General features: G+C 50.2%; 1 protein-coding gene across 5 annotated transcripts in view; it reads right to left on the bottom strand.

Annotated features, from left to right (window-relative positions):
* Positions 1–14728, bottom strand: part of ABCD4 (ATP binding cassette subfamily D member 4) — a 29667-nt gene extending 14939 nt beyond the window's left edge. The window contains exons 1-18 of one of the 5 annotated variants that reach the window (XM_071557851.1): positions 14572–14720; positions 14317–14441; positions 14071–14198; positions 13718–13857; positions 10377–10493; positions 9972–10097; positions 9059–9109; positions 6376–6470; positions 5311–5432; positions 4370–4461; positions 4109–4198; positions 3638–3846; positions 3255–3346; positions 3014–3050; positions 1848–1897; positions 1510–1562; positions 1250–1326; positions 32–147 (exon numbers count right to left, since the gene is read on the bottom strand). In XM_071557851.1, the coding sequence (XP_071413952.1) occupies positions 32–147; positions 1250–1326; positions 1510–1562; positions 1848–1897; positions 3014–3050; positions 3255–3346; positions 3638–3846; positions 4109–4198; positions 4370–4461; positions 5311–5432; positions 6376–6470; positions 9059–9109; positions 9972–10097; positions 10377–10493; positions 13718–13857; positions 14071–14198; positions 14317–14441; positions 14572–14618 (1767 nt within the window). In that variant the 5' untranslated portion in view covers positions 14619–14720. Of the gene's footprint in view, positions 1–31; positions 148–1249; positions 1327–1509; positions 1563–1847; positions 1898–3013; positions 3051–3254; positions 3347–3637; positions 3847–4108; positions 4199–4369; positions 4462–5310; positions 5433–6375; positions 6471–9058; positions 9110–9971; positions 10098–10376; positions 10494–13717; positions 13858–14070; positions 14199–14316; positions 14442–14571 lie in introns of those variants that run through there. The other 4 variants (XM_071557853.1, XM_071557855.1, XM_071557852.1 and 1 more) reach the window with 4 other exon arrangements.
* Positions 14729–17507: the final 2779 nt, after the last annotated feature.

The following is a 17507-nucleotide window of genomic DNA, read 5'->3' as shown; positions in this document are numbered from 1 at the left end:
GGAGGTATGGAACACTGTCCTTTCACCTCACCTTTTCCAGGCTGGGTCTGTGTCCCACGCTGATCAGAGTCATGCCCAGCTGAAGGCACAGCCGGTACAGTTCATGCTCCACCTCTTCTGTCAAGGCACTGGTGGCTTCATCTAGCACTGAAAGAAAAGTCATAAGCCCCTCAAATCCCCTCCCAAGCAGACATCTCCCCTAGGCAAAAGAGCAGCAACTGCCAAAAACATTTCACTTATTAACTGGAGTTCACCAAGAGCATCTGCAGAAATCAAGTGAGGAGAAGCCTAAGGACTCTGGTATTCCTCTGGCACAGCTGGTGTCAGTCAATTGGGAAAGCCAGTCTTCCCCTCAAGTTCTTGAATCCATCCAAACTGCTCTGTTCCCCTCACTCCTTTCCCTTAACAGCCTCCAGCCACTGCCTTGTCCCCATCAGCGTGAAAGCCAAGACACGACCTTCTCAAGGCAGGCTGCATGCCAGAGCACCAAGCTAAGCAGCAGCTGGTACATCACATGGAGCACCTAGGATGGCCTGCGGCACCTTTCTGACTGTTAAGTGTGAATACTACAGATTCAATTTGCTTTACATCATCTCTGTAATTTTTAGTTTTCAATCCAGATTCCTTTTGCCCAGACAGCACTGAGCTGTGCTGCAGGCTTCATGGGAAAGAGAGTTACTTACACGTGGCTACCTTCTACTGACACTGGCACATCCACCCTGGCCCTCATGGCAAGTCCTCCAATAGCCCACTCAGCAGAGACTAAGAAATTGGCCGCAACAGCTAATCCCAGATGCTTCTGTGATTTCTCAGGACCATTTCTCCCATTGGTCCTTGTCTTCTTTTGCCATGTCATGGCTAAATTTCCCATATTGCTTCCACAACCCTACAGATGTTTATGAACTTCAGATATGGCAGCTGCCACCACACTCTCCAGCATATGTACTTCTTTACATAGCAACTGGTGAGCATGCTGCCAGGTGTCATTTGATCTGGACCAAGAACATTAAATCACTAGTTCCCTGAGAACGTCTTATATACAGCCTCATGATTTACTACCCTCCACACAAATTATGAAATGTTTTCACACCTGAATCCTCTGTGTACTATGATGCTAAAATAATGGCCATGGTGAAGCATGTTCCTAGCAAACAAGGGATTTCATGAGATCTCTGTACCAGCTTCTCTTTACACCACAGGCCCTGACTTTTTCTTTTTCCCCTCTTTTCTTTGGTAGTCAGTCCCTCACCTGCATATTTTGGCTGCAGGTAGAAGAGCCGTGCAAACGAGAGCCTCTGCATCTCCCCCGGGGACAGGATGTCATACCTGCAGCAGGGTCAAGATTCAGTGTCTCCCTCAAGCAACAGAGCTTGTTTGCTGAAAATCATATGGCTTCTGATATCAGAAACATCAACAAGCAACTGTCCCTATGTCCCTTGTGCCCCCCTCCATGCTGCTTTGAAGTATTGCCCACTCAAAATCAGTCAAATTTACAGTGAGCTCCCTTACCAGTTCCAGTCCACCTGCTCATCCAGTCCTCCAGCCCTTGCCAGCAAATCAGTCTGAAGAGAGCACAGCAGACTTGTGAACACAGTCCTCGACCCTGTCAGCACATGGCTCTAACCATAACCACCCTCTTCCTGCTAGTCTCGCTTTCCCCACTTGAGCTGAAGTTGCTCCATATCCCTCTTCCTCTTCCTGTCCCATAGACAGTCCTGTCCCAGCTAGAGACAACATCCCCACATAAGTCCAGCACACAGTCATGCTGTGCTACCACAGAAAAATCATCCCTTCTTCCCTTGCTGGCAGCACCAGAAAAGAAGGCAGCAGCGCTACCAGTGACTCACCAGCCCAGCCAGCTCCAGAAAACGCACAATTCTCTCATCATCTGCAGACCCTGGGGACAAAGCTCAACAGCGTAAGCAGAGGCAATGCGTGCTGAGGCAAAAGCTGCATGGAGGAGTTGGTGGGGCAGAAGGGAAGGACTGGAGGGTCTACTGAGGTTCAGTGTAGTTGACCAGACCACTTAATCATACCAGGTCCTGACCTTTGGCACAGAGAGCCCCAAAGATGCCTTCCTTAAAAATGTTAACCATGCCTGTGAGCAGCAGCTGGGCTCCACAGATAAAACCTGACATTTGGCTCAGTCCATGGCCACAGATGGACACAGCCAGAACACAAGGATCCAGGCTTCAACTGCCAAGGCCAGTTTCTCTCTTATAGCTGAGACTGCACACTGAAGGTGGTGAAGCCATTGGAATGGGGCTCAGACAACAACCGGCAAAAGGATGCTATGTTAGATGAGAAATGCCTCAGGGTAAATCAGCTGTGGAGCAGAACACATACTTGACCTGGTACAGTCAGCATCTATGAAAGCTGAGTAGAAGGGCTGGGCATCTGCCATGGACCTCTGTGAAGCTGCTGAAGAGCCACAGCAGTAGCTGACAGCTGTAGTTACTCTCTGCAATTGAGACTCCCAAGTGTTTGAAAGCAGCAGATAACAGTGCTGGACATCTTCAAGCTATAGCAGACCATGTAGTCTGGCTTGGGAAAAGGGCAGGGGAGAGAAAGGACCCATATATTCTGACCTCAACAGAATGCAAAGCCCTGGGACATCATTTGGAAATAAGGAACAGTGAAAGATGAAGGTGGATGGAAAACAAGATGAAGGCATACAAGGCTTACCAAAAGTCGACTGTACCAAACAGATCAGATGTATCCGAACATCAACATGTATCACATCTAGCACAGCAGGCAGAGCATGGCCAGCTTGTTCTCATTGTACTAAGAGAGTAAATACTTATCAAGAGCATATGTTCCCTCCCAGAAGGGAGGGTACACAGAACTGACTTTAACACACACTATGGTAAATCTTCTAGGGAAAACCAGAGCAACAAAAGCAAAATGGATGAGTGTTTCTGATGGGGTACGGCAAGGGAGAAGCTCCACTGGGTACAAAACAGTGAGCTGACACCACAGAGTTGGTTAATCGCTCTAATGAATTTCCACATACCTGAAACTGGATAGATTTCCTTCAGGGGATAGATCACCTGTTTAACAGAGCCAAAGAAACCATGTCAGAGGGAGCTGAACACAGTGCATCAGAGATGCAAAGGCAATGGCATGAACTCAGGCACAAGGAAAGGAAAAGTCACAGGTATCTTGCAGACCTGTCTGCACCACAGAGATTTGCAGGGCATGATCACAGCTGGGAGCTGAGCTGAGCCCAAAGCAGAGAAAGCCCCTGGGCTCACCTGCTCACGCAGGCTTCCATCAGTGAAGAAGGGCCGCTGCGGTAGGAACACTACTCCCCGGGGACCAAAGCAGGTCAGCATCTTGATGCTCCCTGCACAGAGACACACTCACATCAAGCCTGCAGTACCAGACAGCAACTCCCCACTGCCCCCTGTGTAGTTCTGTCCCATGAAGTAGCCAACAAATTCCCACAGAAGTGTGTAACACAGGGCAAAGCAATGAGAGCCAGAGAATGTGAGAAACAGGTGCCTCCAATCAGTGGATCAGTGACACACTCAGCATCACAAGGTGGCATCAGCCTCACAAGAACACACTGCCACCTTCCAAACTCAGGGTAGCCTTAGTTGGGAAGGAGAAGGCTGCGGCATGTAGCAGTCCTTACCCCGCGTGCTCTCCCAGAGTCCTCCAAGGACCCTCAGGAGAGATGTCTTCCCTGTACCAGTGTTTCCCATAATCATCACACTGTTTCCTTGTGAGATCCTGAGACTCAAGTCCTTGATGAGCAGCTTGCCAGAGGATGGCACCGAAAGTGTCACTTGGTCCAGAAGGAAAGCTGTGTCCCTTGGCACTGGGTCCTCCTCATAATGGTTGCTGGGCCACCACCAAGACAAAGGAGGAGAGATCTGGGGGTAAGCAACCACGCTGAGACTGGCAAAGGTCACGCATCTTAGACCTCCTGTGCCTCTGTGACAGCAGCCCTGCTTCACACACCCCAGGACAAATCACAGTGAGCACTGCCTGCTCCAACCAACTGTGTGCAACAGACTGTGACACCAAGGGCCACCTCCATCCCATGGCAGCCCCACTCTGGCACATAAGCTGCAAGCCAGCCAGTTGCTGAGAAGAGACTCACCCATCCAAATCCCAGCTGGTTTTGGCTTCTGAGTAGTTACCATTTTTTTTTCTGCCAAGGCTCAGCAAGGTCTCCTGCAGTTCACCAATCCTAGACAAAGAAGAAGTTGCATGAATGCCATGGACAACTCCAGCAGCTTCCTCACAATATCCAAACTTGCCCATGTTTGCACACTAGCAATTGTTTCTTACTTTTTAGCTCAGGGCAGGGTCTTCTCCTGCACTTCCCTTCTCTCAGAGATGTGCCCACAGAGAAGCTCACCTGTGCGTGTAGCCAGCTACATCAGTCACAGTGCTGGAGAGATCTATGAGCTGGCTGAAGCAGCCAATGAGGTAGATGGAAACGAAGGCATTCTGGGGAGAAACCACATGCCAGAGTAAGAATCAGTGCTGAGCTTGGGCACTGTGCCTTACTTCATGACTGCAAGGAGGCAGCCAAGAAGTCCACACATTCGGCCATGTCAGATGTCTCTGAAAGATGAATGAGAGGTTGTGAAGTCAACCAGGGTGGTGGGAGTGAAGGAGAAGGTGACCACATCTGAAAGGAGCAGGGCTTCCCTGCTCAGTATAGCAGTTTTTGCCAGCTGGACACATGTCCTGCCACCCAGGGATGGTGTTTGCAGAGTGCCTGCTTGCCAGCCTAGGGTCCAGCACACTTACACTAAGTCACACAGATCCCTGCCACCAACCCTGCCCCAGCACCGTATATGGCTCAGAGAAGGGTGTCTCAGCCTGCAGTGCTCATTTAGCTATATTTAGCTCTGCTTTCTCTATCACAAGGCAATTTTAAGTATGTGGTAATGAGTCAGGTCAGGAAGGCAAATACAAGCCAGCTTGGCCTTGTTTGTGGCCACAGCCACAACAGGCAGTGGCCCAAGGCATAACCCAGACCTGCAATACTGTGCAGAACCCATCCCCCTCCACTGCTGAAAGCCAGAGACTTTCTGACATCATAATGTTTCTAGACACAGAGGTCTGAGCTAGGAAACACTTATGTAGATGTGACCTTGACAGCTCTCACCCCGAGGTTAATCATATACCAGCTGGCTACAAGCTCCCATTTCCATGGGTAGGGACAGTGTAACCTGAAGGTCAGGTGCTGCAGGTTTATCCATCCCCAGGGCCACCAGTGCCTCATGAAACCTCTGTCGTCATGCCTGCTCACCATCCACAATGGAGTTTGGGAAATCAGCCTTAGCTCACCTTGCTGACGAGGGCACTGAGCTCTGTTGGACTCAGGTCACCGTAGACCCCAGAAAAGATGGGAATAGCAATGACAACGTAGCTCAGAATGCTACCCAGATAGTCAAAGGTGTTGATTCCAACTGGGCAGAAGCACATTGAGAGAAGACAATGAGTTACAGTAGGAACCTCTGTCCCAGCCAGGCTCAAGTCTGGCCCATGAGCCCAGTCAGAGGAAGATCTGCATTCTTGTCTCAGCACTTTATGATGCACCAGAGCAGAAGAACCCATTTCACAGGACAGCACAAGCACCAGGGTGAAAATTCATTTGCCAAGCAAAGAGCACTTTGGAGCAGACTTCTGACCAGAGAAACGTCATCCACAAACACAGGTCAGAAACCACCATGGGGCAAAAGTCACTTTGCCTGATTGTTTCTGTGCTTCAGGGGCCTGGCTGACTCACAGTAAATAGGAGGGATGGCAAAAAGAAAGCTCTAGGGTGAGATAGTTCTCCATGAAGTGTATCTTGGAGCACACCACAGAAAGACTTAAGATTCCAAATTCCCACAGACACCTCTGTTCAGGGCTCCCCCTCCCGTACACTGCTCAGAAGCTTTGAGATGCTGCTGAAGACAAGGAAGAGCTGTCTTTATAGTTGTCATTTAAAGCCAAAGCCCGGACTCATTGACAATGAGAGAAGGGAGATTCTGAGGAGACAACCATGCTTAAGGGACAAGCTTTATAGGAAAGAAGTTTTCACAGCTTCTCACTACACATACAGTCTTGCCCTGCCCTAAAGCTCAAGCCCTTTGATTTTTTCCTGGCCTTTGAACACCTGCCCCACAGAAAGCCAGATTTCTGCAAATTCTGGGTTCCCCACAGCTTTGCCTCTCTATGAGGCTTTTACACAATAGGATCCCCATTTAGCACAGCAGGAGGCACCCTCTGTTCACCCTCAGGGCTTTCATGCACCAGCAGCAAGAGGTGGGAGAGGAAAAGGCAGCACTCACCCAACTGCTCTACCAGTAGGGCCAACACAATGGAGCTACCATATACCCCACTTCACCCTCCAAGCTCCCCACTCACTGTATAGCCACAGCTCCTTGCCTATCAGCTCCCTCTGGGTCTGCAGGAGGCTCTGCAGCCTCTGGTTCGTGCGCATGTGCTCCACTCGCCCGGCCCTGTAAAATAAGATTCCGAGAGTACCACAGACATCTCAGGACCCTGGGCTTTAAAACTGAGACTTGGAATGGGTCTCGCATCTTCACCTCCAAGTTACAAGCTCTTCATTGAGCAGCAACTGAACAGCCAAAAGCACCTTTCTGAAGGGCATCATCAAGAAACTGGCTGAAACAAGCAGTCTTGTAAATATCTCCCAGAGCATGCAGATGCTTCTATTGCATACAGGAGATGAGGCAAGGCCAGATACTGTCTGCAAGGCCCCATCCTGGGGCAATGCACATCCAAGGCCAAACACATTTCCCAAGCAGAGCCTGGGTCGAAGAGAGGCACAGGTAGAGCCGGAAGAGAGAGGGCAGAGGGGAGTTCAGAAGGTTGTAATAAGCCCACACAGCCTACATGGCCAGCAGCCCGAGTCCACCTCTCCCTATTTCCCACTCCAGAGGAGTGGAAGAAAGACAAGCCCTGAGCAGTGCAGCTCCCATGTAGGTAACCCCAGTGTCACAACTCCCCTTTCCCAGGGCTACCTCCATTGGGTCACCCACAACCCAATTTAGTGATGCACCTGTGGCCAGGCTGATACAGTAGCAAGGAGACATCTCTGCTCTAAACCACCACCTTCAGCAAGCGTAGCAGCTCCTGCTGCTGCTTTGCAAGAGCTGGACTGCCCTCAGGTGGCAAAATGCAGAGATCCACATCTCACTCCAGGCTCCCACCTGCCACGGCAGCTATTGCCCCTGATGCTCAACACAGGCTTGTGCCCAGTACACACCCACACTCCCCCCACGTTCCATGCAACAGAAGTGTCACTAGAGCCCAAGCAGATAAGGCCAGAAGCTGCACAAAAACATCTAAATTAACATTTTTGAAGTCTCATTTCTAAAGATTCTCAGCTCTTAGAAAAACGCATTTTCTTTTTCAAAAATGCACCAGGCTAGAATTCAGTTTGGCATTATTGGCCTACAACCCAACTCAGGTAACTACTGAACTGCAATCTTTGCTATTTATTCAGAAAGGACAAAGCCTTGGACACAAGGAGTTAAAGGCAAGCAAGGCACTGGGGACTAGAGCTATTTTTTCTGTTGCAGAGGAGGAGAGATTGCTGTATTGGTTCCTCTTTTACTTCCATTCACTTCACTTTTAAAGCAAGTTTGCCAAAGGCTTAGAAACAAAAACTTAAAGAAGTGACAGTGCTCAGCTTTTATTTCTTCCTTAACCAAAACAATGGTCAGACAGGTGCAAGAGGACAAGGTCTAACAGCTAGAGAAGCTGAGCAGTCAAAACCAACCACTCACTTCATGCTCCTCCTCTTGCAGGATTCTAGGAATGCAACCTTTAAAATAATTTATTTATTTTTAATTAAGAGGAATGCCATGAAAATTCCTGGTTTTGTGCAGTTCAATTTAATTCTGGTTTCCCACAAAATGAACCTTTTCTATTAACACACTGCACTGAAGTAAGACACTCTGTTTTCTGGTATGATTAATTTTTCATTTTCTACTTAGTAATAGAATAAAAAACTTCAAAATTCTGAGGAAAAGAATTGCAGCTTAAATAAGAGCACGTAACTAGAGTATCTTCTCCATTACAAAAAATTATCATCAACCACTAGGAATCAACCAGTCCACAAAGAAGTAACTCAGACTTGCTAATGCAAACCAAGATTGATTTCAGTTATTTAAATCAGTTTCATACCTCTCAATATAAATCTTTATGAAATAAGTGATTTTGAATCAAACTCTTTGGGGACAGCACCACAACACTTGAAATGCCCAGTCATTACAGCATGAAGGAGACAAATACTGATCACAGGCAGGGAAGACCACAGAGAGGACAGATGCTACTTGTTTAAATTCTGGGAAAAGTGCAATTTTGCAATGTGCAGGGTAAGGGCAAACTTGTGACAAGAGAGAAGCAACAACCTCCTGCCACCCCAAAACAAGTTGCAGTAAAATCATGACTCTTTTCCTGTGTTCTCAACATTTCTGTGAACCAAGCAGCAGTTCAACAGACTTCAGGGCATCACTGAACAAGGAGATGCTGCCAGGCTCACAACTGCTCAGCTCTGGGGTTAATGCCTCTGAGCAAATTCAGAGCAGCAGTACAGCAAAGGGAGGGTCAGGGTACAGACTGACCAAGAGGAGCAAGCAGAGGGAAGGTGGCCAGGCAGCAGCTTCCACACTCACAGACGACATACAGGTTACTAACAGCAGGTGTTAGCAACACGCAGCAAATTCTCAGAAGAACAAGACATGGTTTAACTTCCAGCAATCTTCCAGGTATGGACCTGGCAAAATACCACCAATTGTTTCTAAGCCAGCACCAGATCTGTATCTGGCCTCTGGGGATGTTAGAAGGGAGGCAGAGGAAAAACAGTTGTCTTCAGTTGTGGATTATTTCTGAAGATGGTGCACAGAATGGAAATAACATATCATGTGTCAGGCTGTATGACGCTCTAATGGAAAGGAGGAGGCAGAAAGCTCTGGTTGCAGCAACAGGACTTGGACTCCTCTGGGATGTATGAATACAACAAGGATGTCCTGAACTGGGACAGTCCGTATGAAGATATAAAGAAATGAACACTACTAACCTGTAGAAAGCAGCTGGTTCTGCATTGACACGAATCTGCATGTGCTTGAACCTGGACAACCAAGAAAAAAGTATTAATTGTGCACAAATGCTCAATTAATTATGTAGCCAAAACCCGTGCTAGAGGAAACTCATCTTACATCTGCCAGAGCATTGATCTGAGGCATTTTCTGACAGAAATACTCAACAACCTCAAAAAGAAACCAAGGACCAAGGCTGAGCACAGGACAACATCATTCTGGGCCAGCTCAGTGGCGCATGTTTGGTATGCTGCTCCCTGTGTGCATCTTCTTAGCTCTTGGGCCTCCTGTTTGCTGCTAGTCCAGCATCTCCACCACACAGAATCACCATGACCAACTGCTGTGGTCTGGGCTCCCTGTGCCACACCAGCTTCTGCTGCTGTCCTTGGATGCCCTGAGCCCCAGGGAAAGCTACAAAGACCCTGCCACACACCCAGCCAACCCTGCAAAGGAAGGGGGAGTAGGTGCATTACGGAGCATATGAAAAGACTGTGCTGTTTTCGGAACTTAATGAACGTGATGGTGAAACAGAAACCTCATTTCTATCAATAGATGCAGTTCACTGAACTTGCATCTGCACCCAACAAAGCTCCATGTACAGTTTTCTTCTAGCAGCCCCTAGCAGAGACACCAGCAATGACCAGGCAAGCAGCCTGAAGACTGAGCTGGAGACTGAACCAAAGGCACTGCCTGTCATGACACAGGGCAGTGAAATGGGTGGCATCCATCAGTATATGGACTTTGGGTCACCGTTGCACAGGTAGGTTTCTCTGAGTGGTGGTAAAGTCACGGACAAGAGAAGTAGCTGCATACATAGGCCTGAACGGGGACAAAAATGAAGCTTTTGCAGAAGCTGCCAAGAGGCAGTGAAAATGCTGCTCTGCTGGGACTTACCTGAAATCCCCCTCCAGTTTTTCCTGATGCACAAGTTTAGACACAATTGGGCTCATCAATACTTTGTTTGTAATTGTCCCAATGACAAAATACCCAAAGATGCTCACTGGGCCTAGCCAGCCTGTGCTACAGAGGAGGAGAAAGAGAGGTCAGCTAATAAACCAAGCAAAAGGACATTCTTATGCTATTGGGCTCAAGCAATCAGAGCCCTCAACTGTCATCTCTCATGGCTTTAACAGAGGTTTGGGGGCCAACCCTGCACACCCCAGCCTCGTTCCCTCTGGAGTGCAGAGACCACTCACCTGTGCTTGTAAACACCCATCTGGGGATTTGTAACATGGGTGCCAGGATTCAAAAAAGAGCATAGGAAACAGGTGTGAAAGCAGGGCCAGGATGCATCCTTACCTGTGAAAGCACTGGTATGTGTAGTAGGCCAGTGTGAAGGGTGAAATGACAAGCTTGCTGGCCATGGAGCTGAGCTGCTTGCAGAACCTCTCCACATCCTGGCTGATGCGCTGGTCCCTGCTCAACACAAAGAGCCATTAAAGCCTAGATGCAAGAACCATTACTGAACACCTAAAAGGGAACAAGCCAGACTGTTTAAGTGTATGAACTTAGGACAGGGTGCAAGTGAACAACACTGCCTAGGAGGGACTTGCAGCTGTGATTCCTGCTCCCCCATAGGAGAACATTTCCAAGGCCCAGCAGGACCCACATAAGGGCCTTCCTGGCACCCAGGAAGAACAGCTCTTGCTGTTACTTTCACCCTGTGCCTTGTATTAATCCTTTGTCTCACTTTCAACGACATTGCTCAACTCTGTGCTAAAGGTCTCTTCATTGTTGTCCTTTACTCTTCTCCTGGAACAACACCCAAACTACAAAACACTGCTGACTCTCCCCCAAACCTTCAGTCCTGGTGCTGCATCTCAGGCATCAGAGTCATCAGGACTGGCTAGGGCACAGGCCAAGCCTTTGCCAGATGTTGAATATTTACAAACACTTCCATCAAAGCCACACCTCCACAGTAGCTGGTTCCTTTGCTGCAACTGCAAGAAAGAAAGAGCTTCCACTTGCCCTAGCTCCCAAGAGCAGGCAGCAGCATACCAAACCTTCTCACCTCACTGGCAGCAGACACATGGGTGACAGACCCTCAAGTCTCACTTATCCCACTGGTGAGCAGGAGCTGCACTTGGGATAACTAGGAAGAATTTCAACATAGTTACTCCCTCGGCACCTCATCCGTCCAGAGCACATGGATAAGGACTTCAGCCTGCTGTGCTATGCCCAGGTGGAAAGGACATGACTGTGAATGCTGGAGACCAGAATAAAGTGTGAGTCTCGTCTCCTGGTAAGTCTCAGTGCGGATCCAACCACAAGGACTTTCATCTCTCAAATCTTCTGCAGCCTTGGAACAGCAATGGGTGTAATTTTGGGGCAGCTCTCACCCTGACTGACTTTCAAGACATCATTTTTCCTTTTCCTCAGACTGCAATTGTTTCCAAAAACTTGTAATTTAAGTTGTGCTACAGACTCACAGGAGAAGGCTGCTTTTTACAAGCTATTAAGCAACATGTAATGAAAACACATAAACATCAATTCAAATGCCCTGCTAGGCACTGCAAGTGTTTGTACGGCACTTAGAACCCACCCTTCATTCCTTTGAGATAGATGACTCCATGCATCTAACACTCTGCTTGGTTTGCACTGCACAGTGGGAGGTCTCTTCATCCCTCCCGGTGCAGAGAAAAAATTCTCATCAAGGAATTGCAAGATAAAGAGAATTTTCGTAGTGGCACCAAAAAAGACACTAAACTGTAAGATTGTAAGTTGGAGCAGAAGCAAGGTGGTAATGAGAATTACTCTGCAGTAATCCTACACATTTCGTCTGCTAAGGTCAGGGGAACTGGCTCTATTCCTGCAGGGCAGACTGACCCAGTTATCTCTTGCATTTCACTGCACAATGTGAACACATTACCTGGTTAAAAATAAACCTGAGAAGAATAATCATGTGGTGAGGAGCTTTATCCACCCTTTCCCCTCCAGACCCAAAGAAAAAGATAGGAAAGCAGGAACTTCTGACTACAGCCAATGTGCTACACTAACTGGGAAGCACTGCATGCTTTGGTGACAGGCATGGACTTTCAACCTCTCCTTGCAACTCCATACCACTGCAAAACACTATCAGAAATGAACATTCATGATCATGGGAGTAAACCCAACAGCAATTGGAAAGTGCATCACTATGCTGATGATCGCCTACTGCCATGTATGTAGGGCTGTTTGACCCAAGCCAAGCCCTCTGTCCTTGCTTGCTGCTCTCCCTGTGCACAGTTAGTTGTTCTTACATGGGTCATCTCCTAGCACTGAGCCAGCAGTAGCCAGGGAAAGGGTCTGGCTGAAAAGCAATACAGACAAAAAAAATCTTAAGACACCCAGAACACACTTTCTCGTAGCAGCCACACAGACCACCACAATGTGCAACAAAGGGGCGAGGACAGGCAGCCTGGAGCACCAGGCAGCAGAAGTGCGCAGGCCGCTTCAGTTCCTTGAGGTCACCACAAGAGAGGAGTCCCTGCCAGACAGCCATTTCTCTCCGGGACCCTGGGCTTGGTCTCTGGTGCCATCAACATGGGTGCAGTAACTAGACCAGAGGTGTCCCCTCCAGGAGAGGAGAGCTTGGAATCTCAAAGCCACACAATTTGGAAAAAGTTATCCCTTGATTTCTCATTTTCCAGCAAGTATTTAATAACAACTTCTTTAAATTCTGGGGGGAGGGAAAAAGCCTCTACACTGAGATTGCCTCAGTTGGTAAGAGCTTGGTGCTAACTAAATACCATGGGTTCAATTCCTACATGGGCCATTCACGTAAGAGTTGGACTCAGTGATCCTTGTGCATCCCTTCCAACTCAGAATATCCTGTGATTCTGTGACATCTCACATGATGTCTAACATAGGATCTTTAATTCTTCAAAGTGTGTAACTATGACAGCAATGCCCTGTGTGCAAGGACAGGCTGGAAGGCCAAGGTCCACAGGCAGTTGCGAAGAAGGGAGTCGTTCACCTTTGCTGCACAGCCCAAATAGATCAGCAGCTCTGCAGTAAGCAGGACAGCGTATGAAGCAAACTGGAGAGGGATCTCAGTCAGGGTGGGTTGGGATAAGCAGGGAGAGACTCCTCCTCTCATATTTGAAGTGACCCCTGACATTTCCTTTGTAGGAACAGGAAAAGGGAAATGCAGCACTCATACAGTGCAAAACAAAGCCCTTTCTGGACATGGCTCCCACAGGTTATCAGAACCATTAAGAACAACTGACCAGAACACTGTTCAGCCACACTCTGGTGACTGAAGTTCAAACACAACAGGGACTGTCCTGATGCACTGGTTCTGTGAAGGCAAGGAACGCACTGTTGACTCCAGTCAGGCCCTTTGCAATGTCACACTGAGTGTCAAGGGTTGAGTCTGCAGACAGCGTGTTTTATACTAGCAGTAGATCCCTGTTTGGATGGGCATCCATTTTCCTCACAACTGAAACATCTTACCCCTAAAATCATCATGACCAGCAGTCACAGGAGTTCCCAGCAACAGGTACCACTTTCCACCAGGGCACAAGAGGGTATTTGTGCCTAGATGGTAAAAGGTTCTAGGGCTCAACCCCCTACCCAGAGACACAGAGAAGCCAGGAAAAGGTGCACAGCAGCCCAGGAGAAGCCAAGCAAGATAGTGAAAGAAGCCAAAGGCAGCCTACGGATTATCAATGTCTTCATGCACCACGTGCAGGCTGTAGTAGACCTGGCCTTGGAAGTAGCAGCTGTGGAGGTATTCAGTGAGGGATTTCCTCCAGTTCACATACATCATGTTGCAAATAAACTGGCTGAAGCTTTTTAGCTGTAATGAGGGAAAAGAGACAGAGGGGAAAAGAGAAGTGAGAACAACAAGCAATTTCCAAAATGAAATAAAAAGAAGTTTGTGCCAGTGATCCATCTGACACATAGCTACCTAATCGAGCATGAGCAGACTGAGATCTTTTGTGACCAGGATCATGCCAGGAGCCATGGGCAATTTTCCCTTCCTCTCCCAATATATGTGAGCTTGTCTTACCGTGGAGTTCACTATGATCAGAGTCACGGCAACTGCAGTCAATGTTTTGAACCCGGAGAAGTCCTTGTTTCCTAGGACGGCATAGTACTGGCTGGGGATGACCCCGACCTGGTAAATAACCAGCTGCTCTGGAGGAGAGAGGCAAGCACGGGAGGGAATTGAAGCACGGCGGTGATAAGGCAAAGCGGGGGAGCACCGGGAGCAGACGTGGGATGCCGCCGCGCCATCCCCACCACCCAGGCTCACCCAGCAAGGCGACACCGAGCAGCGTCAAGAACATGAGGGCGCTCGGGGAGGGCCATCCGGGGAAGAGCACGGCCAGCAGCCGCAGGAACCGCCGCAGGAACAGCCCGTCCAGCCGGGGGGCAGCCCTGCAACGGAGGGACAGCGGGGCCGGCAGTGAGCTCGGGGATTCCCATCCCACCCCACCACAACCCCTCCGCCGCGTCCGGCCCCGGCAGCGCCTCCGGCCCGGTCCGGTCCGACCCCGTCCCTCCTCACCGCCCGCTGGCCCCGCCGCCCCCCGCGCTGCCGCTGCCTTCCGCCATCGGGTCCCGCCAGACCGGGCGAGCGACCGCGCCTGCCGCGGGCGTTGCCCGGGAAGTGCCAGCCCCAATCCCGCCCGGCCCCGGCACCAGCCCCGCCCGGCCCCGGCACCAGCTCCTCCCGGCCCCGCCCGCCCGCAAGGGGGCGGCCACCGCCGCCGCCACATGCGCTGCTCCCGCCCGCGGCGTCACCATAGAGATCTCGCCGCCGGCGCCGCCTCTCCCGGGCGAGACCCGGCGGGAGCGCCCCCTGGCGGAGCGCCGCTCTCACTGCGGGTACAGCTCCCCCTGGTGGCGACGTGTGTGTTTGTGTGGGCGGGCCCCACGGCGGCGCCCCGCGGGGCACCCGCGCTCTGCACTCCGCGCTGTGCTCAGCACCCCGCGCTCACTCAGCTCCCCGCGCTCACTCAGCACGCCGCGCTCACTCAGCTCCCCGCGCTCACTCAGCACGCCGCGCTCAGCTCCCCGCGGGGGTTCTGGGGCTCTGGATACGCTCCCGGCCCTCACCTCCGCCGCGCCCGCCTGCTCACACAGCCGGCCCGGGGCTGCCGGGCAGGCTCCGGGGCCGAGCCACAGGCAGCAGGCCCGGAGAAATCGCGCACTGGCTCCTCGTCTCCCGCGGAAGGAGCTGGACAGGCGCGAGCTGCTCCCTTTTGGGATCGCAGAGGCTGAGGGACGGTCCCCGGGGGCAGCGGGTACTGCCCACTGTCACAGGGGACACAGGAAGGACCGGTACTGATTCTGCATGTATGGCTTATTTTAGGGTGGGCAGTGAAGTGTCAGGTCGCTTCGAAAGGACTCTCAACTTGCGGTGGCCACTGCGGCGGATTTCTCAGACCGGAACCTTGGGATAAGGCAGCAATTCCGAGCGTTACGGTGAATGGCAGTGTGTGCTCCCCGCCCTCCTGCATGAACAGGAGTGGGGCAGAGCGAAATCCCGGGCAGAGGCTAGGAAGGCCTTCAAGAAATCAGCAATGGGCTTTGTCAGTGAATGGACCCGCTTTGGCTTCTCAGTGATCCCAAGTTTAATACAGAAACCAACTTTTTTTTTTTCTTTCAGATTTGGATTGGGTTCTGGTTTCATAACCCAGAACTCTGGGTTATGAAACAAGTAAATTTCAGGACAAGTTTGATAATATGAGGGATCCTATGAGCTGGTATCCCTTCCTTTCTCGTGTGTCTCTCACACCTGGATGCCATACTGTTGATGCCATTTCTTCTGCAGAGCCTTTGGGCTTCTGCACATACCCTATAGGTCCCTTTTCCCATGTGCCAAGTAGTTTTGTTCTTCTCCCAGTTCCCGGCCTCCCAGCCCTCTTCCTCTTCCCTCATCCTCATCTTCTTTGCTCTGCTGCTACCTGCTCAGTGGTCCAGATACTTCAATATACAAAATCAGAATATATGGACTCAGGGATGATAGAAGACACATCAATCTGTTTCCTCAGCAAATGGCCCTCTCCCTAAGCAGTGTCCCTTTCTCCTTGCCCTCATCTCTCTCTCTCAGCTCTTTTACTGATGGAATTCACAGTGCTATCAGTCATACCTAAAGGTTAAGCTCCACAGGGCAGAGATCTGCTCTGTGAAAACCTGACCTCAGTGATGACTAATTTTTATGTTAAAAGAATTTTTTTCTCAGCTGTTGCATCAGACCTGAGTGACGGTTGCTCCCAGGCAGTCACATCCTCTCATAGTGCAGCACTGCAGCTGTGGCTATTGTGTCAGTAGTTACTGGGATTGAACTGACTCTTTTGCTCTCTTTATGATAAAGGTATATTCCTCCCCTTCCCAACTGATGAAATAGCTTCTCAGCACGAAGGGAGCCAGAGGATCTCAGACGGCCACAACTGTCTATCCCAAGCTCTTCCTTCTACCTCTTCCTCCTCCCTGCCCTTTGTTCTGTCCCTGTCACCCCATGACACCACCTGATATAGCACAAGTGAGCTCCCTTTAGTGTATCAGCTTCAGGATTTTTCCTGGGAACGCTCCTAAGGCAGCCAAGATCAAGAACAAAAGAGAAGTGTCTTCTGGGTGCCTCTCTGTCCCCCCTCCGAGGCTGTGCCCTAGACACTCAGAGCAGCTCTCAGCACAGAAACATTTACATCTTTTACAGCACTCCAGCTCTACTTCTCACGTTTCTCCCCCAGCAAACACCGTGGCCATTTCAGTGTGTGCCTGGGGGCAGGGCTTGAGAAAGGACTGGGGAATCACAACTTGAGCAGGGTTTTATGGGTCTGTTTGCACTGAAGGGCCATATCTCAGCTTCCTGACTAGCAGACCCAAGAGAAACCTCCTCTGAATGGCTAACCTGTCACTAAAGTGCCACGAATCCAGAGAAGCAAGAGCTGGGCATGGCTTTGGCTCCTTGAGGCAGTTCGAGCTAATTTCTTGTGGTGTTTAACTCCAGCCCCATCTGCTCCTGCTTGCTAGGTGTGAAACATCCCATCCCCCCTCCTCCCCTGTCTCCTGTTCGATGTATTTTTGCCCTACCCTGGACTGGTGAGGAAAGCCAGATCCTCCTGCACCCCCCAACTCATGGCAGTCCCCACTGCCCCTCTGTGCTCCCATTTCCCTGTGGTCCCTCTCTGCCTGTTGGCCTGTCGCTGGGATGCAGGGACAAGCCTGACAAACCCATCCTTCATTGCCTTTGAGGGGCAAGTGGCCCTGGGTGTACTCTGAAGTAAGCAGCAGCTGCCATGATCACAGAAAGAAACACAAAACTCAGCCTTGACTCTGCAGCTTGCTTTCCCTCTTTCACAGGTCTTCCTTAATGCTGCTGGCGTTGTGCAAGGTTGCATAATGAACCACTGCCAGAAGATTATCCCTTTCATGGGCTTTCCAAAACTGCATCCACCATTTCCTGCCCATGTTTCCAATTTCTAGTTTCTTCATATG

This window comes from Pithys albifrons, chromosome 6, assembly GCF_047495875.1.
Source record: "Pithys albifrons albifrons isolate INPA30051 chromosome 6, PitAlb_v1, whole genome shotgun sequence".
NCBI classification, from domain to species: Eukaryota; Metazoa; Chordata; class Aves; order Passeriformes; family Thamnophilidae; genus Pithys; species Pithys albifrons.
Note: the sequence above shows the minus strand (reverse complement) of the source record. Positions and strands in the feature narration are given on the sequence as shown.